The following is a 23,707-nucleotide window of genomic DNA, read 5'->3' as shown; positions in this document are numbered from 1 at the left end:
TTAAGGAATGAGTTTTACCTCTATTTTGTGCCCAATAATAGGTCATCCAAAGTATCTACATACAGTATGTTGGAAGCCCTTGCTACAAAAACTTACATTTATGTTATCACTTTTATCCACTATTCATGAGCTTGCTTTGAGGAGGACTTCTGGTAATTTTGCATGTTTTCAGGTATACATTTCCAAAAAGCGCAAGGTATTTTGGAATTGCTCCTGTGGATTGCTTCAGCAAGCAATTAGTGAAAGGCTGTAATGGCTGCAACATAAGAAAGTCCTACAGGTCGTGGCTGGCTTGTGGGACTCGGGAGACAGCTGACAGGTACCGGCAGACCAAGCGATCTGCCGCCGGGCGGTCACCGAGGTGAAAACTCAGGCATGGGAGAGGTTTGGTGAGGCCATGGAGGAAGACTTTGGTCTACTGCTGCTGGATAGGTGTTTCTTTTTCAGCGTTATTTTGCTACAAAACACAGTGTGTATCTGAACAAACCTCCAAATTAAACCACCAAATCACCCAATAACACAAGAAAACTGATTCAGTCAGCTGCTGACCAACAACTTCTGTGTTGGCAAGCTAAACTATTTTGTTTGCTGTTACTGGACTCTGGTGGCTTTGAGGGAAGCAATATGAAGTAATCATATTTCTGTTCGTAAAAAAAAAAAGCACCTTACATTTCAACAAGAAGCTCTGTCTCTGTAGGGATCTTTTTGCAATGTTGTCAGACACTAATAATCTGAACCTGTTCCTGGCAAATACAAGACATTGAAGTGCACATTTTGGATTCCCTTGCAGCTAATTCTGTTTTTGTTTTTTTGCTGCTGTTGTCAAACAATTCCCAAACTATTGCACCTTTCAGTCACTGATATCCAATAACGTTCAGAAATTGGCTCCAGGATAAAAATAGACGAATTACCATTTCAGTTAGGAATAGAAGATAGACCTTAGCCCTTTTCATATTACGAGTTCAAGGCCTAACATTTACACCTCTGGGACACCTTGCCTTCAATGTAAATGTCACAGAGGTGTGATGGTGGGACAAAGACATCTCACTGCTTTGCCGGCATCAGAGGATCCAGAGGCATAACGGGTGAGATGGGATCTGTGTGAACTCACAATGCAGGCACAGCAAAACAGCACAGTGTGTGTGCATGTCTGAGTGTGTGTATATGTGAAGCTCCTGCTGCGTGTTTACATGCCTCTTTTGCTTTTGCAGCACCATAACGTAATGTAAATCATATACTGGGATTTACATAGTGTAGACTAGCAATATAAAAGAGCTTATACTTGTGCAGGTGATCCGAGAGAAGGAGCAATGGTTTTGTTAAGTCAATGAAGAGTGTGTAAAAGATTTTGAAAATGAGATATAAATGCATTCATTTGAAGTTAAGTTTGTCCAGTTTGAACTTGTTGAGCCCCCTAGTATGCATCACCTTTGAGGCTTGTCCACCCCACACAGGTTGTCAGTCCATCACAGGGCTAACACTCCTAGACAGAAGAAAACAATCACACCTACAGGCGGTCTAAGTTTAACCTGCATGTGTTATCTCAGTGGATGGAGGCCCAGTGGGTGCTTTAACAAGATGAGTTGTGAGGTGACAGTGAGCTGTCGTTGCATTACCTCTACCTTATATATTAAATAAATTGATTTTCAACTCTTTTCATTCTACTTTCAAACACTCTGCCCTGAAAACATCTTTAAGTTTTGAATATCTGACGTGGGGTCCACATAAAAACACAAGGGTAATGTTTTCATTTGAATCTATGTTTTTATAATTGTGTTGAAAGCATGCTGTGACTTGATATGGCAGAGGCCGTATTCAGCTCAGTTGTGGGCACTTGGTGTATCATCCTGTTATTCTTGATTGGCAGCCAGGTGGGCAGGTGTGTCGGGTCTGTCAGCGTGCATTCTGGGAAAGTGTGTAGTGTGCTTCCATCTGGGGATAGAGGGACCCCACACTACATAAATATGAGTGATGTTTGTTTGTGTGTGTGTTCGTGCATGTATGCAGTAAGTGTGTGTTCATGTGTTGCAGTGCGCTAATGCACGCTCATTTTAAGTCTCCTCTAGTCTTCCTGATGATGCCACCCTGCACATAATAACAAAGTTGTTAACATTAGTATCTCGTGTGATTCTAAGGGGATTGTAAGGATCTTTCTTTGTTCTTTTTTTTATCAGTCAGGGCTCAGTGAATAGCGGAAGGTTGGCAGGTTGGAGAACGTCTGCAGGTGAAGGCTTAGACAGCCCAAAGTTAGAGAGTCTGGGGATTTTCAGAGGAGGATAGAGTCAAAGAAGCAGCGTTTCATCGTCAGACTGCAAAACACTGACACTGAACATCAAAGATGAATAGCACTGCCATGCTAGGAAATCAGTCCTGTGATTCTAGCACTGGTAGCTGTAGATTTTTTTGATCCTGTTTATTATTTGACAACCTTTTTTCCATCCATAGCTGGACCTCAGTTAGAATTTTGCCATTTGAATCAGATTTGGCTGTTTCGTAAAACTTTCTTGCTTTCCCACTTTTTCTTAAACAAAACCTCTTTATCAGCCAACATCAGTCTCATATTTTAGACCCCTTTACATATATTTTAACTCCTGAAAATTACTAGAAAATATCTGGATGGCTTACCCCTGAAATTTTTCTTCAGAGCAGGACATTCTACCTGTTAGATGGCGGTGTGAGTGTGTGTGTGTAGAGGTTCTCATAAGGCTGAGCATGACAAAATAAATGTTACAGTAGTCACTTCGTAAAGTTTTCAACAAAGATGGCAAGTGAAACAGAGTTCAACACTATCTTGACATCTTTTGCCTTTAATGCTGTGTTACTGGATATACTGACAGTATCATCAAATTGTGGAAGACGTGCATGACGATCACACCAGTAACATGGTGTACACATCATCCCAACCTTCAATAGGTTGCAATGAATTCTCCTGAATATTTTCTGCTGTGTTCACAGATCAGTTTATCTTGACCTGGTGTGAAAATGTGCTTCAGGGCTGGCAGGAAAGTCTTCACAAAGTTGAGATTAAATTTTTTTGACACTGGTGTTCACACATGTAGCTCACCCTGAGAAATTCAGGAAATGTTCATGTTTTTTTTTCATGGGACATAAAATTCACTTTTATCAGAAAGGAGGGTTAGGATTCCATACACACCTTTACCATCTCCAGCTGACTGCTTTCTTTACAAGTCACAACAAAACCATTTTTGAAATGCTGATTCAACCCTAACCTTTGATTAACCTAGACACAGGCAGAGAGGTAAGGCTGAGGGGGGCTTAAGCCTCCTCGCAAACAGCTACAGTATGCCCACATGCCAGTTAAATATAATCCCCTATTTATACTTAATTATGCATCACTCTTAGCCAATCAGAACTGGGGGTTGCTGCTTGTCTGCCGAAGAAAAGCACTGTTGAACTGTTAATGCTTTATTCAGTATTTTTATACTTTTGATTCACCTAGTCTTGTTTTGTGAGGAGGAGACCTCTGTGGATAATTCTGCTCCTTATAAAAGCTTACTCAAAAATAAAAACTGACTCAGTTAATACATTTTCACCCTCTAAAATGTTGATCCTGCATTGACGCCGCTTAAACAAAACACTGCAAAGATGATTAGAATCTGTGTTTTCAGGACAATCCTCTTCATTTCCACGATGTATCCCATTCCTCCTTGAAAATGTAAAATTTTTCTTCATTTATGTCACTGCAGAGAGCTATTTTTAAAACTCATCCACAAACACAGACCAACCCACTTATACAGTTTTACAGATGGAAAAGCATTTGTGAATGTAATGAGGGTCACACAGGGCAACCCAGATTGATAATGCAGTGTGCCAGAGGCAGAGTGCTGTCACCGCTGTCACTAACATGGCTTCCCCATCCAAGACTGCAGCCTGCTAAAACAACAGCCTGGGAGCCATGTGAGTGAGACTTTATGCAGCATAGCAACAGTGTGCTGGGAGCCAGTTACCCCACCGTCTAAGCTGATTTGACACAGTCAGGTGGAACAAGTTCTGAGATTCACGGGGAAGGGCTTTTTCTTTTGGCTCTTCTTTTTTCGCAGCAGCAGCCTGTCTAGTCTGGAAGCTCATCTTGAAGACTGTGAGGTAGATTCAGCAGCCTGTCTGCTCACAAGGGAGATCAGCGATTCTTTTATAGACAAAGATGGAATTACACACTGAATGTGAAGAAGTTAAACAAGTTCTTTCCTCGTTTTTATAGTGGTATGGTATGATTTACATGCTTTAGCATTCTTCATTCCGGAAAAAAAGTGGGGTTCTGTTGAATTCAACAGACACAAAATAAACTCATGAATTTAAAGAGTAAGTGTTTGCATCTCATAAAATAAAGTGGCATTGCTGTAATATTATTTCTCAGACGAATCTTACTTTCCAGTCACACTTGTGTTGGGACTCTAGGTTGGTTTGACAGGCACACAAAGGGTCATTTATGTATTTTCTAACTTCTTTTTTTGTTACGTTTTGGTCTAATCACAATTATTACGGCATTGCTCCAGTGGCCAGTTTCAGGGAGCATAAAGTCCTTTATTTACTGAATCCTTTTGAGGTAAAAAGGACCAATTAAGTCCACTAAATGCCTTTTTCCTCTTCTATTTTGAGTCACTGTTACCAAAAGAAATAATTCCTAAAGACAGACCTTTTGTTTAAGGGTACGATTTTATCAGTCAGAAAGAGCGGTTACGTCGCTCTCCTCAAAGCCAAGAGTCTTCATGGACAAAAGCAGTACGTTTGCCTTGCAGAAAATGAAATTGCTGTTCCACTGCTTCCTTCGTCAAAAAGCTTGTTTTGCTCATTTTATTTGTCTTTCTTTCTTTCTTTCTTTGTCTAATATAAGTGTTTTCCAGTGCTTGGTTTGGATCCAACAAAATACTTGTGTAGCTAACACAAAATAAAACAGGCAAACATCAAACTCCAGGTCTACATGTGGTCCAAGTTGTGAAGAAATCTGACTGATCTGCCCCTTTTACCAGCTACCAAACTCACCAGCTTCTGAAAAGACAATGTTAGTGCCTGTTAGGTGTTATTAATACATAAATAAATAACAGCGCATTTTTTTGCCAAATAGTTCATTGCACTGTAACAATCAGTTGCATGTTAAGTCAGGACCACCTTTTGTTTTGCTCCAGTGTTAATGGTTTGCTACACTCAGAGAAGACTTTACTTGGATGGAGAGAAACCTCTTGTTAGCAAGGAGTTAGTGCACATTATATCTATCCACTTAAAGCATCAGTGAGACATTTTAAAGTGCCTTGCTGATGTTTCAACGTAACACAACTAATGTAGAAGGTTGTGCGCTGAAATTGTGTACAATGGTCTATTGTCAGGCAGTTGTTCACCTATTTGCTGTATACCTGCCCAAATACATGAGTGTATTGTGGAGAGGGAGAGATTGCAAGTGATCCAAGCTGGTGTGGCTTCTCTGGCCAATGTGTCCTGTACACAACAGTGAAAATGTTTGCTGAACGTCAAAAATGGGACATTTAATTTTGCATTTATGGAAGGTTGTTACCGTATGATTTAGTACCAGACAAAATGGTATGGTGGAACGCCCTCTGTATCCTGTCAAAATTAAGCCTTCAGATTTTGTCATAAGCAAAGACAGTAAAACAACCTTTAGAGCTAACAAGCTACCCCTGAGCTAACTGCTAAATAACGCTAGCTCTCTCCGCCTACACTATCCACACTTCAATACACAACAGCCAATGTAAGCACGTGACCGCTTCCAACATTAGCTTTGTGTACTGTTAAATGATCCAATAAGAAAGAAGTAAACTATTTTCAAATCTTACGGAACAAAACTGTTAGCAAGAAAGCAGCTGGATGCTAACACTATCTAGTCTCAAAACAGCTAACAGTATATCAAATGGGATGATTTAACTTGATAATGCTTAACTTGATAATGCCTTATCAGGATCAATGGATTTTCAGTTGTCTTAAAGATGGGGTTGGTGGTCAGATTTAGATACACTTTTTGTCATACTGGTTAAAATGATCTTTATGTCCCGAAGGCCTGGGAAAACAACACCCAATCACAGTTTTTGGGTCCCCAAATTTTAAACCAATCAAATCCTGTCCTGCTGTTCTGCCCGCCTCCTGCGTGTACATTTCTCCAGCCTGCACTCCAAGTCCCTGTCTTTCGCCTCTGCTTCCCCTGACTCTATTTACTGCCCCTCTCGCTCGACCTCGGGCCTAGTCCCTCTGACCCGATAAGGTGCTTTGCTCAGGACTGTAGTCCGGATCAGAGTCTAAAAAGCTCTCACCACGGGGGCTCTGACAAGCAAAAGAATTAATGACATTCAGTAAGTCCTACAGAAAATGTATATGTACTGTAGCGTCCGTCCGGACGCTGTAGGGATGACGAGCCCATTTATGAACACGTTTAGCTTTAATAACCGGTCACTGTCGGCCGTGTTCACGCCAACAAAAAAAGCAACAATCAATGTTTGAATGAATGAAAAACTTCTCTTCTTGTCTCTCCCGCTGGCACACTCTGAGTCTACACCTCTCCTGATGCCTTCACTACCTGTCAACACTGTAGGAATTAAGAGCATCTACACTGAACACGTTTAACAAACAGTAGAGCTGTTACAGTATTATATGTGTTATAACTTTTCTCCTGATATAGTGTCACCAGTACAACTGGATAATGCTAGCATGACAGTTGTGAGTACTAATAGCAGCATGTTTGTTTGTGTTTTTAACTTTCACTATGATAATGTTTTGGTGAGGACCGATTTTGAATCAGTCACGATCATATGGTCGCAAATCAGCGGCGCTCGTGCATGTGAGCGGGGGGGCGTCGTTTTGGAGGAGCTCCAAGGGGAGCAGGGGAGGGGTTAGACGGAGTCATGAGGAAATGCTACATTAAAATTCATGCTAGTTTTTCGTGACTACCAACCCCAGCTTTAATAACCCTTTGTTACATGTCCCGAGCTTATGAGCATCACTTCCTGAAACAAAGCAACAGCATCCTCTTTTTGACGGCATCTTTTAAGCTTCCCTAAGGAGCGTGGATGTGGTGCATGGCTCTGGATGTTTTTTTTTTTAGACTCGATTCCATAAAGACTCCTTCCATAAAGTTAAAAGACTGTGACTCCCTACAGCAAAAGAAGCTTTTAATGGGTTGCATGTAGCATCATATCATCAATAAATGATCACATTCTTCTGAGACGTTTCTATAATTAACATATACAAACAAGGTCTTTACCAAGAAGAAACCCACAGGGTGAGCTTTAGAGGGAAAGTCACTTGATTATTTGACGAGATTAGGGGATTTCTTTATGACACCTAACAGAAACAGGATGAGAAGAAGCAAGCAACAATAAACACAACAATCGTCATGGGAAAGAATATTGCCAACCAATTCTGTTAACTTGTTTACAGCAATCAAGGTATCAGGACTTATTTGGAGCAGCACGTTCACACGAACAATGAATGACTGGTGATAACGATCTCTCTATGCTTGCCACATATTTAAATTCTGCAGTGACAGAAGAGGACTCTGTCAGTATGTACCGATGAATGTTTTCTGCCTCTGCACATGGCCTGATCTGTCTCGCTGCAGCCCCTTCTTGCATCATTGCACGTGCCCTGGGGCTTCCTCTCTACAGCCGGCATTCTCTATTTAGAGCCTGATTTATACACAAATACACACACACACCACTGGGGGGAGGCGCAATGAGTGTTCTTTTCCCCTGCCGCAATTGCCAGCAATATAATCATCTACCCACACTTCAATGTCCCTTAAAGGATAGCATTCACAAAGAATGAGGGGAAAGAAATCCCATGAAAGCAAACAGTAATTTTAAAGGCGTTAGTGAAAAGAAAAACAGCAAGATGGATGGTTTAAACTTGGTCAACTCGAGGTTATTTCATATTGGAAGGCGCTTCTTTGTGCCTTCATTCTCTTTCTTTTGGTTTTTCAGTCCCATGTTCACGTTTTAATCTTTTCTTTCACTCAGCATGTTTCAAGACCTGCCGTGGAACTCAATCGACGCCCTGCAGACTCTATGAATACTGTGTTTCTCGCAAAGACAAACCCACTTGGTAAACCCACAACAGGAGCAGAAACGAAAAAATAACTCTTATTTCTCCTTTTCTCTTCTTCTTCTTGTCTTTGTTCTCAGGTTGTTAGAGAACTCCTTGCTCAACGCTGAAGTGAAGGAAGGAGAGATTCTGCCTCCTACCATTCAGAGACTGATGAAAGGATACAACAAGTACCTCAGGCCTTTCTTTGACAGTAAGAAAAACTGCAGACACATGCAGCCATGGAAAAGGCAGAGCACTGAGGGGAAATGCTGGTTTGACGGAGAACAAGCAGGGTTCATACTGCGGTTTTATTCCCACTTGCCCCTTGTGAAAAGGAAATGCTGACATACGTAGAATTTAATTTACTGCATATGTGTACTGTAAGATGAGATGGAGTCAATTTTATCATAGAAATTGCTTTGGTTGAAAACTAACACCTTCATAAATCTGAATTATAGTGTTAAGTCAAATATCACATCAGCTTCTGTGATGTAGATTTAAATTTTCAGACAACATTGTATATATCATGGATATCATTCCATATAACGGTTATTGTTCTGGGATCCAGAAATCCATCAAAAAGGCTTTAATGTTAATTCATTAAATGTTTATTCAATAATAAACTCCACTTCAGCCAATTCTAACCCTTATAATCATAAGCTTGCATGCCTGGGGAATGCATGTTTGGCATGAAAAGATGACATGGACATATTTGTTAGCATTATTAGAAATCTAAAAATGACCATTGATGCAAAGTTGATTCTTAAACCCATGAACATGAATAAAGAGATAATAATTATTATTTTATTTCCATCAGACCTTTTTGGAAATGTTCTTTCTTTGAAATTGATTGAAACACATCAATGTTCAGATATACAAACTGAGAACAGATTAAGAAAGTAATACATGGGGCACCACTTTGGATTGGCATCTAAATTTCGTGCCATGTACAGTAGAGGCTGTTGTCATGGATGTGAAGTCCTCATGGGTATGATTCCAGCCTTTGGCTCTTTGCCACATGTTATTCCAGTTTCTTAGGGTTATTTCAAAACTGTCCAATACATCCTTTCCCTAAACCCTTCAGTAGCGTTGTCTAAACCTCTGCAGGATTAATGAGAGTGGGCTGTTACGGCCAAATTCCACTGGATCCGTATCCGGTCCATCTCCGATCTGTCACGGCAGCTCTTGCAGAGTTCACTCCATAGCGGCGTGGATGTGGGGCTACTCTATCTACTGTCTTATCCACTGAATACATGCATCCAATCCCCCAAAATAAATGCAATGAATACATGCATTTGCTCAAATATAAGCAGGGTAAAGAATGATTATAATTTACACTACCTGTTTATGAAATGGTGTTTGTGGAGAGTAAAGTTCTGTTAGAGAGAGCACGGTCAATATCAATCTTGAGCATGGACTATGGGATAACAAAAAGATCTTGCACAATGATCTAAAGCTCAGCAGTACAGGTGGAGGCTAGACCACTCTGTGCCTTAAGTAAAATCCCATAACCAATTTAAAACGTTATTGCCAGTGATTGCTGAAACTGGTCACATGGTCTCCACACTTAGTGCCAGTAAAAAGTCTTGATGCAGCAAAAGTTAAATGTGTGACTGATTCATGACTGTGACAAGTATAGGGAGAATTGCAATCATTTTTAGAGATTGCCTCATACGACTGTTTTTGTCAGGCTTATATTTTTCTTTTGTACTGCATTAAGCATAGGTTACCTTATTCCCATTTTGTTTTAAAATGTGTCTTTTGTTTTGAAATAGCAAAACTGTACTTAAGATATAGCAAACATTCAAAGGAGTGATGTAAAATGGCATGCAAACAACAATTATGTTTCTTTTGAATATGTACACACCCTAAAAAACAACAGTTTTCAAATCAGCTTTCAGAGGGATGTTACAATATATGAAGTAATTAATGTTAGGGGAGCAAAGGTAGATACTCCATTTGGACATAGTTACCATGCCTTCTCCTGTCTCTCTTGCCCTTTCTTTTATTTCTGGAATCCTGACTTAAATTTGGGAACTCAAGACACTGCTACTGACTGTATCAGTACTCCTCATTCACTGTCATAGAAAGCGCTTAACCAGGCCGGGAGGCTGGACTGAGCCATTTCATGTGAATAGATCAGGAGAGTTAAGGTTGTAATAAAGGGTGTGATTAGGGTGTAATGCAGGGTCAATTTGGGTGTGAGTAAGGGTTAGTTAAGGGTGTAATAAAGGCTCAGTTAAGGTTATAATAAATGGTTAAGTTAGGGTGTAATAATGGGTCAGTTAAGGATGTAACTCAAGGTTAGTTGAGGGTGTCATAACATGTTTGTTAAGGGTGTAATTAAGGGTTAAAGGAGGGTGTAATTAATGGGTGAGCCAAGGTTGTAATAAGTTAAACACTTGGTTTAATAAAGGGTTAGTTAAAGGTGTAATAAATGGTTAGTTAAGGGTCTAATAAAGGGTTAATCAATTGTCAGTTAGGGGTGTAATAAAGGGTTAATTAAGTGTTGGTTAAAGGTGTAATAAAGGGTTGATTAAGTGTTAGTTAAGGGTGTAAGGGTTTGTCAAGGATTGACAAATCAACGGTGTAATTAAGTGTTCGTAAAGAGAGTAATAAAGTTTTAATTTAGGGTGTAATTGTATGTCTGTAAAAGGAATAATAAAGTTTTAATTAATGTAGTAATAACCCCTGGAAATACTGGAAATGTAATACAAACATGAAGTTCCTTCTCAAGATCAGGATCAAACAATACCCCAAAAAATATATACAAAATCCAAAATATACAAGTCATGGAATCCCAAACTTGGAGAGTTTGTTTTCATTTAACCCTTTTGCATTACTGGTGCATTAAAAGCCTCTGAACACATACCTCTTCATTTGAAATACTCTTAGCAGTAACCAAAAGGCATAATTTTCCTAAAACATTGGTATTTTTAGAACATTCATATCTGTGTGTTAGTCATTGTGCAGTGACGTGGAGCTCACAGCCAACAGTCCACAGGTCAGGACTAAAACAAAACACAGAGGGACCAGGTGACATTGCTCGCTCTCTCTTCTGTTCTCTATCGGTCTGCAATAAACACAGATGTTACTTGAATATTTTAATGAGACACCAAAGGGAGTTAAAAATGTTGGTATTTGCCAATTTGAAAGGTTTGTGTAAGGGTTGTGTAAGAGCTGTATGGAGGGTGGTGCAGAGAGACACACACACAAACACAAAGAAACAAAATAAAATCAATCATCTTCCTGCATGTTTAATTCTATCTGCATTGAAACAATGAGAAAAAAAGTATTTCTCTTAGTTTCACCACTTTCTTTTCACACTTTCTCATCCTAGTTGTTATGCTTCTTGATCTCCCCTGCTATCTCTCTCCTGCTGTCAAGCAGCTGTAGAAGCCAACATAACAGCGGCACCTACAGGAGCAGGGGTTGTTGTGATTTCAGTCTGATGAAAAGTCCTCACAGCAGCAGCTCCAATGTATCAATACAAATGGTGGGAGAATCAATTTATTATTGTGAAAACACACCTTGCTATACTTTAGCATATTTGTTCTTTGCACAGCTAGCCAATACAACATACATTGTCACCATAGCAGTGAAAGGCAACATGATGAGTTTGAAAAATATGGTCCAGAGGAAGCATGCAAAGACAAAAAAGGATGAGCTCACGAGCCATGGGTTACTCCAAACAACAATGTGAACAAGAAACATTTATTGATTTTAACAAAGACAGTTGTGTTGAAAAACTGGTGTTCAAGCAGACTTTAACAGAAAGCCTTTCTAAAAATGTACCCTATGTTATGTAGTTATCTTGCTCTCCTCTGTAATATGGTGTGGAAGTTAAAGTTACTACAATTTGGTGCAAGGTGAGTTCTACTTCTTGTCATTGCCCTCCAATAGTCTGACAGCCCCGGCCACAGTCTGGCAAGACATTTCTGAAGAGGATTGTCCCTCTTTCTAGAAACTGAATCATTATTTCTAATGCCCAAGCAACCTTAAAGGATTAGTTTGACCTTTGGGTAATACACTTATTATGGTATTAGTCATAAGATGATTAATGCCACCCCAGCAGCTTGTAGGCTAATAACAAAGACAAAGCCAGCGGATGGTTGGTGTAGCTTTGCATAAAAGCAGGGAGCAAAAGCAAAAGAAAATATGTTTCCCAAAATGTTAAAATTTCCCTTTAAGGCTAAACTCCACTTAAAGTATCAAACAAACAGTATCTTTTTGAGGGTTTTCCTTCTTTATTAAAATGTGAAGATATACACAAATGCAGCCACATACAGTATCTGTTATATGACAACAGGCTCATAAATCCCTCTCATAGAAATCAAGATTGATAAGTGAGAGAGGAGAAGAATGAGAGGATGAAACATAAGAGTGCAGCAAAGTTCCCCCTCTTTGATGGTGAATCAGGGGGAACTAATTCCCTAAAGGAGGTTCACAGTCGACAGACTGCAGCTGTTGGTGTGCCAGCAATGTGGGGTCTTTTAAAAATTCTGTCCTTCAATAACCTTTCATTATACAACACTATGATGTATTATGAAACCTCAATCTCTATGCCTTCTCAGTATAACTCTGCAACACTTGCAGGCACTAGCTAAAGAATAGATATGTATTCAGATATGATGCAGTGTGTGGACATAAAGTTGATGGCACATCCAGCAGTTTATTGGTTCCTTCTGTCTTTGCAGATGGTCCTGTCACAGTGGGGATGAGCCTGGACATCGCCAGCATTGACACCATCTCAGAGATCAACATGGTAAGACAACATTGTACTTCCTCACCGATATCCACAAACTTAACCTTATGTGATTCGATTGGATACACCACTGTTGAATGTTAATTTCATCAGCTCAGACTTGGGTCTTGACATGGTCAGTCTTTAAAACCCTGGAGAGGTTCATACTGGCACGAAGACCTACTCCGCTCTTTGTCATCAGGGGACGCTCCACTTTACTCTCATTATGTAGAACATTTTCTGAAGAGCTGTACAGAACATGTGCTTAAATTAGTTTACAAAATACCTTGTGGACATCAGAACTATTAAGGATTAAGTAGGTACAAAAATAGGCTAGACACTTGAGTTTTAAAATTTAAATAGGTTCTCATTGTTCAGATTTTTATGCTGATTGGGATAGTTTTTCAGGGTATTGTAGGAGGCACTTATTCATAGTAAGTGTATGACAAACACATTATCAGTCTTGTGGGTATTTTAATATTTTAACTCCATCTATGTTTCTATCTGTAAAACAGCCATGCATTCTTCAGTGCCACAAGGTCTCACTTGTTTTTTTCCAGACTTATCAAGCAAAGAGTGTCGTGGTTAGCAGTGAGATTACATTGAGTTCTGTTTTAGTGATAATGTGCTCAGACAGCACTGACTATATTTAAACATCAATAGTCCACACACAGCACTCAGACTGCTCCTCGTCTGCACTCATTTTCTTTTCTGAAGAGGATTATGGAAACCAATGACAAACAATATAGCTAGACTCACACTGCGTAAGAACCTGAGGGGCTTCGCTTTAGGGTTTTGCTCACCCTGTTGGGATTCTAATTTGCATAACCCCCTGTTCACTATACATTATTCATCATACAGAGTTATTTATGCAGCTAAAAAACATAGTTACTCCAATTCAACATTTGGCCACTGATCCATGGCAACTGATTCTTATCGAGCTCATTTCAGAAACATTTCAACTCACAGCCAAGATTAAACATTAACCTGCATCTTTAATAAATCGCATCAAACTAAACATTTCCATTGACATGTCTGCCTCATTAAGCTCTCCTTCTTCTGGGAGCTGCATCTGACACTTATTTAAAGATGAATGAGGCAAATGGGACAATTTACTTGGTAGAGATTAGCAGATTAGAGATGCTCTCACCAGCTCTGATGCCGTTGCCTGGATTGCAGGATAAGATGTTGCTCCACTTTTCCCTACCAGAGATGGTAAGGGCCCAGCAGCTCCCCAGGCTGCTCTTGTATCTGTGCCCGCTACCTGTCATTATTTCCTGAATCTCAAGAACAGCCTGAGGTCCAATCGTAATGGTGTTGACAGGCAAGAGTCCTTACCATGGATTGATTCAACATGACGTGAGATCAGGTTGTCCATAGCATCACTTTTATTGAGAATTAATCTCTGTTGTCATATTTCACACAGCCGGGTAATAAAGAGCATTACTGTACCCCACAAGCAGGAAAGCTAGCACTTAAGAAATAACTGAATGAAACAACTAACCAAACAACCACATAAGTTTTTCCCAGTCTCTCCTTCAGCTACTACATCGCTTCCATAACAATGTATTTTCATTTTCCTTTTGTTTAGTGTCTCATTTAATCACCACTGACCAGAGTGATTTGACTAAACCCCTGGGGTTTGAACAAATTCAAGTTCAACATCAGGACTTCTGCAATGAGAGTTCAGGATAAATGCACTCAGTCTTGCTGACTTCAAGCAATTTTGTGGATTTCTGTTGCTTCAGGCATAGAAGGGCTTAGGGACCTGATGCCATCAATACCCAATGCAAAACGAAAAACCCAGAGCTGACTAATGAAATTGGAGTACGCAGGAGAATCTTGGTTTGCAAAAACCTCAGCATATTACTGACATGCTTATTGGAAATTGTTAATAGTCCATTATTTTTTTGTGACATTTGAACCTTGTTCCTGCAGGACTACACCGCCACCATATTCCTTCGTCAGCGCTGGACTGACGAGCGTTTGGTGTTTGAGGGCAACAAGAGCCTGAGCCTGGACGGGCGACTGGTGGAGCTGCTCTGGGTCCCTGACACCTTCATAGTGGACTCCAAGAAGTCCTTCCTACATGACATCACCGTAGAGAACAGGCTGATTCGCATTTTCCCCAACGGGACTGTCCTCTATGCACTAAGGTGGGAAAACGAATGAGCCTGTTGGTTGTTGACTTTGTTTATCTGTTCTGGCAGACAATGAAAAGTAGGCCTGGGAATGGAGAAAGAACTGTCTGAGGGAGGAAGCGTTGGTTGGATTGTAGATAATGTGCATGCAAAGCATGGAGCTGTGTCAGTTCTATTACTTGGGCATTGGATTGTATGAGTGCAGGAGTATTTGATCTGCCTAGACAAAGATGTGTGGGCTATCAAAGCAACTCCCATCAGCATCTCTCTGGTATTTATTGCTCTGTGTGCAAGAGCTTAACATCTGAAATGCTTTGGCAGGCTTCTGGAATGTGCTGTGGCTTTTTGATTGGGCCAAGCAGACAGGTTATAGATAGAAGTGTTAAAGATGATCCAGGAAGTCAATTTGTTCAGCTCTTTAAGTCTATGATGATGGGATTTACACATCCTACTCTTTTTGTGTCACATGCTGTGACCTCAGCCTGCCTGTGGATTGTATAAGAGCTGTCCATGGTCCTGATCACACTCCACCCACTGTTTCACTCCCTGTGGCTTCAACTCAGGGGGGATTAGCGCTGGGTCATAAGGCCACAATAATCTTTTTTTTTAAAGAGGAATATCAATATTCCCCCCAGTGCATGGATAAATAATGCTGCATATTCATAAAAAAGAGTACAGTGTTAGCATTTTGGGTAATAGTACATTTATCCATGCTTAGAGCAGTTTCAAAAGATTAGTGTGTCACCAACACTCAGATACAGCATTTTCAATAAGGGGGCTGCTTGCTGAGCTGCCACTGGCATTACCTCAGCTTGTTTTTAAGGTTTGGTTTCTGTCAGTATGTAGTGTTTACAAGGTTATATTATATGGGAGCCTAATAGCCCACAGAGGACTCCTCCTGTCCAAGAAAGCTGACCCACAAAATACTAACACTCCATAACAGACACAGGATGTTAGGAGGAGCTGTTAGCTGAGCTTCTGCTTCTGATTTCATCAATCATGAAGTTTTTAATAAGTCTCCTTCTTGTCAAAACAAACTGATGCAGACATTAAACCAGTAAAACTCTAACATAGCAGGTAAAAAATCTGTTTCACAGGCTCAAATTGGTGACCACAAGATGTCCGGTGAGGGGGCTGCCTGCCGAGCTACTGCTCATGTTCATTTAGTTTGATTAATCTTTCCTTACACCTTAGTTGCACTTGTAGATTTTATCTTTCATCCACTATGTTTAACAAAGGTTATTTGTGGCATTGTTGCCTTTAGTTGATGGTGATAGCTAAAGATAGACAGGGAATGAAAAGGAGAGAGAGTAGATGACAAGCAGCAGAGAGCCTGAGTTGGAGTCATGCCTTGGCTGCTGCAATCAGGACTTTTATTTCAATAGCATGAGCCTCACTGAGTGACCTTCCAGGGGGGCAACTTTTTTCAAAGGCAGCTAAAACAGTGATTGTAGCTGGAAGTGGTTATGTACTCTAGTGTATATATCATGTGAGAGCTAAAATCTGAAAACTAGCAGGCTGTGGTTGATTTTTTTCTGCATCCATACAGAAAGCACGTTCAAAGTTAATTTCGTGAAAAGAAAGCACACAATGAGCAACCCTTCAAAGCAAAGGTGGAAACAATCTACTACTGTTTTGTACTTTTTGTTGTGCTTGTATCAGCTTGAAAAGAAATAAGAAAAAGAAGTGTCAAAAGCTTCTGTTTAGTGGGATACTACCAACAGGTTATTTAAGGAGGACAATTTTGAATACAGGCATTGACACTTGAGACATCACCAGAACAAATTTGAAAACGTTAGTATCCTTACCCTCATTTGTTCTGTCAAACTGCTGAGATAGAAGACCTGCAAATATCAGTTTCCAAAATGTTGTAGTTCAGGGGGATTATTTCTCCTGAGAATAACATGTTAAAGAAAAAATATATGGATGGATTTTCTTCCCAGCAGAGTATGACTGGTTGCTCTGTTTCTATCACTCTACATTTTATGAAAAACTCATATTGAATGGTGTTATTGTCAGGCACTGAGGGGGGTGAGCTACTTTACATTCATACAGTTTTTTTCATAGCTATACATGTTCTTGATCAAAAGAGAAGGGAAAAAATGTCACATGGGAGACACTCACTGCTTCAGTGACTACACTGGATATATGGGGGTATCATACAACTGTAAACTGGGTCAGGTTTCAAGACTCAGCACAGTTAATCCTGTCTCTATACACTTATCTTATCAGTAAGTTTAGATTCTTGATTTATTTTGATATGTAGATGAGATCCTTGTGAACGCTGTGACTCTATTTGTTGATTATTGTAGCTCTGATTCTTGCTTCTCTTCACACCGAACATCTCAGTTTCTATGGGCTTTAACCCTGTCAGAGGAAATGTGTAGGAGGGGAGTGCTTCATACTCACATAGTAGAGCTAGTGGGAGTAAAACAAGTCCCCCAAAAGAGAAAAAAACTGAGTCAAGAGAGGGACAGCATCTTTAGGGAGTTTGAGCTGTGAAAACGGACAGAGTGGAGTGAAGGGAAGGGACAGCTGTGGGAAATGTTTGAGTGCAGCCTGAGGGGAATACATGAGAAAGCACTGAAGTGATGCGAGCGTAAGATTGTGTTGCTAAGAGAGGGATGTAATTAGAATTAGCTGCTTTTATGTCATGAATGGGTCAAGTTTATGTATGAGATAAAAAAAAATATCAAGAAATCAGGAATGAGAAATCTAAATAGCTTTATGATATAGGACTAGAACTCAAAGGTTTGTGTAAATCATTCGAGTCTTCCAAGTGCATCATTGACTCCTCCTCCCTCTCTCCTTTTGTAAACCAATGTGCTATAGTTTATCAGTGTGTACACTTTTATCAAAGTTAATATGATACAAAAATGAATGTCCTTTAAGTGATTATGAATCAACACCAGAGGCAGTATGTATACAACTTCTCAGATCTTGATGGTGCTAAACTTTAACTTCTAATTTAGGAAACACTTAAAGACGTAAAGCAAAGTGTTATTGTGAATGTTAAGTCCAATGGACAGACTGTTCCCGCTAATTGCATCTACCCTGGACTATCAAACAATGTCTTTAGAACGTCAGTGTATCAATACTGACAGAGGCGGAGGGAGGGTGGGCTGAAGACACAACCACTCAATGTTTTTATATAGAATCTGTGTCGATTTGATGAAACTTCAAGCTTAAGACCCTTTTAAACTAAACCCCACACATCAGACCTTAAGTGCTCTGAATATGGCCTCCTTCAGCCAGCCAAATAGAAAGCCTCCTGATATGATGTTCAGAATCAGTCTGCAGCACTCGATGCACATCTTGTCATGATGAAGACTGCATATCATGGTTGAGGCAGATGGCTGTCTAACATGAATCTAGTTCTGTTCGAGGTTTCTGCCTGTTAAAAGGAGAGAAGGTCTGTAACTTGCTAAATGTTGCAAAGTGCTCTGCTCATGGTGGATTAAGACAAGATAAGACTGAGTCCTGCCTGTAAGATGGGACTGGATCTTACCCTGTCTTGATGATTGGTCTTTGTTAATAATAGAACAGAGTACGGTCTAGACCTGCTCTGTTTGTAAAGCATCTTGGGATAACATTTGTTCTGATTTTCCGCTATATAAATAATGATTGATTGATTGATTGATTGATTGATTGATTGATTGATTGATTGATTGATTGATTGATTGATTGATTGATTGATTGATTGATTGATTGATTGATTGATTGATTGATTGATATCAAAGTTGTATTGAACTCTTCCATGACTCAATATAATGATGCTAGTTGGAGGAAAGCTGTGCAACAATTTTATGACCAGTCTGGCATATTATTCACATATTAGTGACGGATTGACATCCTTCATGTTTATCATTTTATCAGAAGGTCATGCCATCTGATCCCTGGTGGATTATCTTTACATTTCATGTAAAAATATCACACAGATGAAGGAGAGGTCCAAAAAACATCTGAATATGATACATTTGGATTTAAAGGGTTAATAGCTGAATCAGATCAGTCATTCGTACTTTGTGCAGTCCTTTTCATGACAAGACATTCATAATCATTGCCAAACTCAACCCTTCAATGAGTCATAACAGTGATAGGAGAAACACTTACAAAATAAAATATATTACTCATGTTTTATTAGTCAGTTACAGTACAGCAATCAGTTACATGGTTGTCAATAGTGTTTTGTTGTGTTGTGTGTATCTGTTCCACATTTTCTAAATGCTGCAGATATAATGGAATCGATGAAATGTTCCTTTAAACTATGAATTTAAAAAAGTTGGGTCTGTTTTGATGGATTTTCAAAAGCCTTTTCAAATGCATTTTCAAAACAAAAGCAGTGTGGCTCCTTCAGGAAACCCCAGGAGCCTGGAAATTTACACAAACTGACATGTTTTGATGCCATTTATCCTGAAAACTGTGAATCAGTTCTTTCATGGTATTTAATGCACTTACAGCACAGTGAAACTTTTCACTGTGAAAGGCTTTCATACTTTATGACCCAGATTTACAAAGCGACACCGATTCAGACCGAAGACTTTGTTTCTTGTATACTTAATGTATGATCTTAAGTTGTGTGCCATTAAGGGCTCCCAACATGCATAATTCCATATAAGCCCAAAAAAATAAGCCAACCAGTTCCTTACAAATGCATGACTTCAACCAGTGAGCAGGAACTTACATAACAACCCACTGTGTGACAAACTACTGCACAAATGAAATGTACTGCAGGTGTTTGCATCTTTATGACATCAACATTTGTGTCTTGTAGGATCACCACCACCGTGGCCTGCAACATGGATCTGACAAAGTACCCAATGGACAAGCAGACCTGCACGCTTCAACTGGAGAGCTGTAAGGACTCTTCAGATTTAATAAAGAAAGCTGCAGCTTGAAGCTATGGCACTGAGGCTGTGGGTGGGCGTGATGTCAGATGAATGTGATCAAACCAAAGGATCAAACATTTCACATCCTCTCATCTTCTAAACTGCTGTGTGTGTGTGTGTGTGTGTGTGTGTGTGTGTGTGTGCGTGCGTGCGTGCGTGCGTGCGTGCGTGCGTGCGTGCGTGCGTGGGTGCGTGCGTGCGTGCGTGCATTTGGACAAAGTAAACAAATTATTTAGGGTCTAAGTATATACATTCCTGTTCAAATGTTTTTCTAACACAAGAAGAAGTTAAGAAGCTAAGTCAAGATTGAATGATGAATTTTTGTCAGCCGTGATGAAGTTTGGGTGCAGTAAACAGAAAATGCAAAATGATATGAACCATTCTTCATTTCAAACACCTCAAACATGGGCTAGAGATTTCGTTATTGGTGCTCAGGTGGAGAATCGACATCCTTCTCTGTAGTAGCCATCATTACCATCACTAAATGAACGGCCTGATCTGAGTGATGTTTTGCTCTACGTTTGACTAGGAAATGCATGAGCTACAGCAAACTCATATTTTTCAGGTGGCACTGGTGGTGTCTTGTCTTTTAGGTAGCTCTTACAACACAATGGATGTAAGAGATACATACTGTACCTGCCAAGTACTCCATCCAGAAGTACCTTGTACTTTGTGTCTACTTTACTCCAAATGAGACAGTGAGCTTCTAAAAATACACACTTCCTTATTAAAGAAACTTGAGATTGAGACCATAAACTTACTAGAGCTAAGTGAGAGTGCCTTATTTTCCCATGGGCTTTGATAAAATCAGTTCTGTTTGCAACAAGTGGCAGGTTTTTCGGAAGGAATTAATGTAAGAAAAGTGAACCTAGTCCTTTACCTTAATACGTTTTGCACAGAGACCTTTTTCAAACAAGCTTAAGGCACCTTATTTACAACAATTGAAATCATGTTAGCATCTAATAGTGGTAATCTCCTGCTGAAAAGCTTAAAGAACAATTCAATGGTTGAGAATGTGAAATGTCCTCCCTTTCTAGTGGAGTCATCTATGTCATTATAAGAAACTGTCAGTGGTTTCACGTATAAATGTACTGGCAGTATGTTGGTAATTGAAGCAAGTAGTTATGAAATTTAAATTAAATGACAAGATGCATTTTTTCGTATTGCAAAAACTGAGGGAAGAAATACCCCCTCCCCTCCTACTATTCCTCCCCCTCCTTGTCCTCCTTCTTGTCTCTCAGCCTTCCTCGCTCGTCTGCCATCTTTACTTTCCACCTCGCTTTTGCTCCCTGCTATTAAATGACAGCCAGCCAGGCTAAGCTAAGTCTGATCCCTGCCAGAAGCCCACCAGGACCTCAGTGCCAAATAAAACATTTAACGGCAGCCCCAGTCCCACTTAGCAGACAAAAAGACATCTGGAGGTTAGAGCTGGGTAACTGAGAGGATGATGGCTCCTTCCTCTGATTCCTTTTTCCCCCCACTCTCACTTCGTCTGTTTCACTTCCTGCACAATCTCTGACAACATTTCTCTCACTGCATGTTCGTTACTGTTTTCTTTGCCGTTCTTCTTCAGCCTCTATCTTGCTCCGTGTTTGTCTCTTTACGAAGATGTATATTCAAGGATTATTTTCTTTTAATACAGTGCCAAAAGTGGATCATCTACACAGGAAGAAGGTTTAAAGAAATCTTTGATTTGTGGTGGGAGGATGTGTAGATCAGGATTGCGTTGAAATATTCAGTGACTGCAGAAAGACTCAGAGGAGAGTCACAGTCTTTTGTGATGTTTGATTTGTTTTTTTCTGTTGGTCGTGGTTCTTTTATGAACTCTTTGAAGCGTGTTGTACAGTAATGTCAGGAAAATAACACATATGTCTAATAATTAAAATAAGAGAAACAGCGATACGATGAAGTTACAACTTCCTGCCCTTTAAAAAAAACATCAGATAGTAATACACAGTGCACCAAACAGCATAACACCATAGATCATCACAAGCAATAAAAGGGTCAGAGCGGATAAACAGAGAAAATCAAATCCAAAGCAAAATTCAAATAAAGAGACAGACAAGAAACAGCACACTAAAGTAGCAGACTGTGTTGAGAGTTTTACACAATCTAATATCTGACGGAGCTTCCTCCTATTTTTTTCTATGTCATAAAGTTGTCTACCCTTTTTCAAATTTTGATTAATATAAAATGAAAACTATAAAAGTTGTAAGATTCATTCATTTTGAAGTATAAAGTTACGGCTTCTGCCATTATGTAATTGTTTGATGTCAATAGTTTACATTACAAACACCTTATAACATATTTAAACTAATGGGTGTCAGGAGCTTTTTTGTATTTACATTATTTACATGCTTGTGTTAAGAAGTTTTGTTTATTGATTTAAATACAATTTAAGTTAAGGTTATGTGGATTAAATGATTTGAAAATACTCCAAGAAATGAAATTTGAAAGGGAAAAAATATCAAAAGTTTGGGTTAAAGTTTAAAAAAAAAAAAAAAAAAAAGATTAAAACATTAAAGCAAATTTAGGATGTTGATCCACAAACATGTAGTAATGAAAAATAAAAACAGATTTTTTCATGTCATTATAAAGACTACATAAATGTTGATAAATATTACGCGTGCTTCAATTTATTTTCACATTTTAGTTATTTCGGCCTTGATAGTGTACAGCCATTTAGCTGTACCAGAGTTAGCTATTAGATACATAACCACTATACAACTACATGGGTACCTTCACAGTGAGATTAACAGGGAAATGTTAAAATATTAAATTCTGAATGTACTACACTATAACAATTACACATTAGTGCATGATCACTGTGCAGCACATACCTCCCACAATGACATCAACATTATGATGTTCAAAGGTGAGTGCACTAGGCTATAACAGCTGCACCATCAGATATGCTGTAATTGTCTTCAACTGAAAGATAAGATTGATTTTAAAGTTCTAAATTGCACTGAAAATGTGTTCCAAATGTATTCAAATATTAAATGTAGCTTACAAAAATAACAGACTCATGTGCAGTAAGGCCTCTGCTGCCCTTTCTTTTCTCCATGTTTCGTTGCTCAGCTTGGTCTATAATACATGACTCCATATGAGTTTGAACAGGGAGATCAACTGCAAATTAATGAACATTTCATTTAGAGCAGATTATAGAGGTGTTTGATTTTCATCCAGTCTCCTTCACCTTCACTTTTCTTATTCTCTTGCTCCCTCTGCAGATAAATTAGAGATATAACAGCAGCAAATGTTATGAGCTAGACACAGTGGGTCTTATTAATTGATATAGCATGATAATTGCATTGTTCTCTTAAAAGCTCTACCACACTCAGCCTGAGCGTCTTTGACCGCGTTTATCTTGTATGAGGTTTTATTTGGGGGGCTCTCCTGGGTCCATGCAGTATGCATGATGAGTCTGTTACAGAAAGAGTTGAGCTCTTCAGCAAGATTTTTGAAGAGGAGGATGAACAGAATAAATGCATTTCCATTAGCTATTCCTGTTGGATCTCTGTGCGTCAAACGCTTCCAGAGTGAATCGTAGTCTGTTTCCTCTGTGACTGGTAGAACATACATGAAACATTAAGATTGTGTGTTAAAGTCAGGATCTTGTGGTTACATACTATGAAAAATCCACGTGTTTTCGTGTTTTATACTTCTACTGTTTACATAGTGGAATGTTGCACTGTGTTCACTCCACCCTGCATGCTTCTCAGGGGGTAACATAACATCTTAAACTGAATGCTCTCACATTCTCTTTGGTTCTTGCCAAATGTTCTTCTTGTGCTCATACGCAGCATAAGAGGGATTTTGCCACCCACTATGGATTGCAATCCCAAACAACTCAACCATAAAAGCATCAGTCTTTACTTTAGCTT

At 39.4% G+C, this 23,707-nt stretch overlaps 1 protein-coding gene across 3 annotated transcripts in view; it reads left to right on the top strand.

The window, feature by feature from the left end:
* Nucleotides 1–23,707, top strand: part of LOC117811059 (gamma-aminobutyric acid receptor subunit pi) — a 74,791-nt gene that overhangs the window by 42,725 nt on the left and 8,359 nt on the right. For all 3 annotated transcript variants that reach the window (XM_034681082.1, XM_034681084.1, XM_034681083.1), the window contains exons 3-6: nt 8,145–8,257; nt 12,744–12,811; nt 14,729–14,946; nt 19,706–19,788. In XM_034681082.1, the coding sequence (XP_034536973.1) occupies nt 8,145–8,257; nt 12,744–12,811; nt 14,729–14,946; nt 19,706–19,788 (482 nt within the window). The remainder of the gene's footprint in view (nt 1–8,144; nt 8,258–12,743; nt 12,812–14,728; nt 14,947–19,705; nt 19,789–23,707) is intronic.

This window comes from Notolabrus celidotus, chromosome 4 (assembly GCF_009762535.1).
Source record: "Notolabrus celidotus isolate fNotCel1 chromosome 4, fNotCel1.pri, whole genome shotgun sequence".
NCBI lineage: Eukaryota > Metazoa > Chordata > Actinopteri > Labriformes > Labridae > Notolabrus > Notolabrus celidotus.
This window is presented reverse-complemented; position numbering and strand designations above follow the sequence as displayed.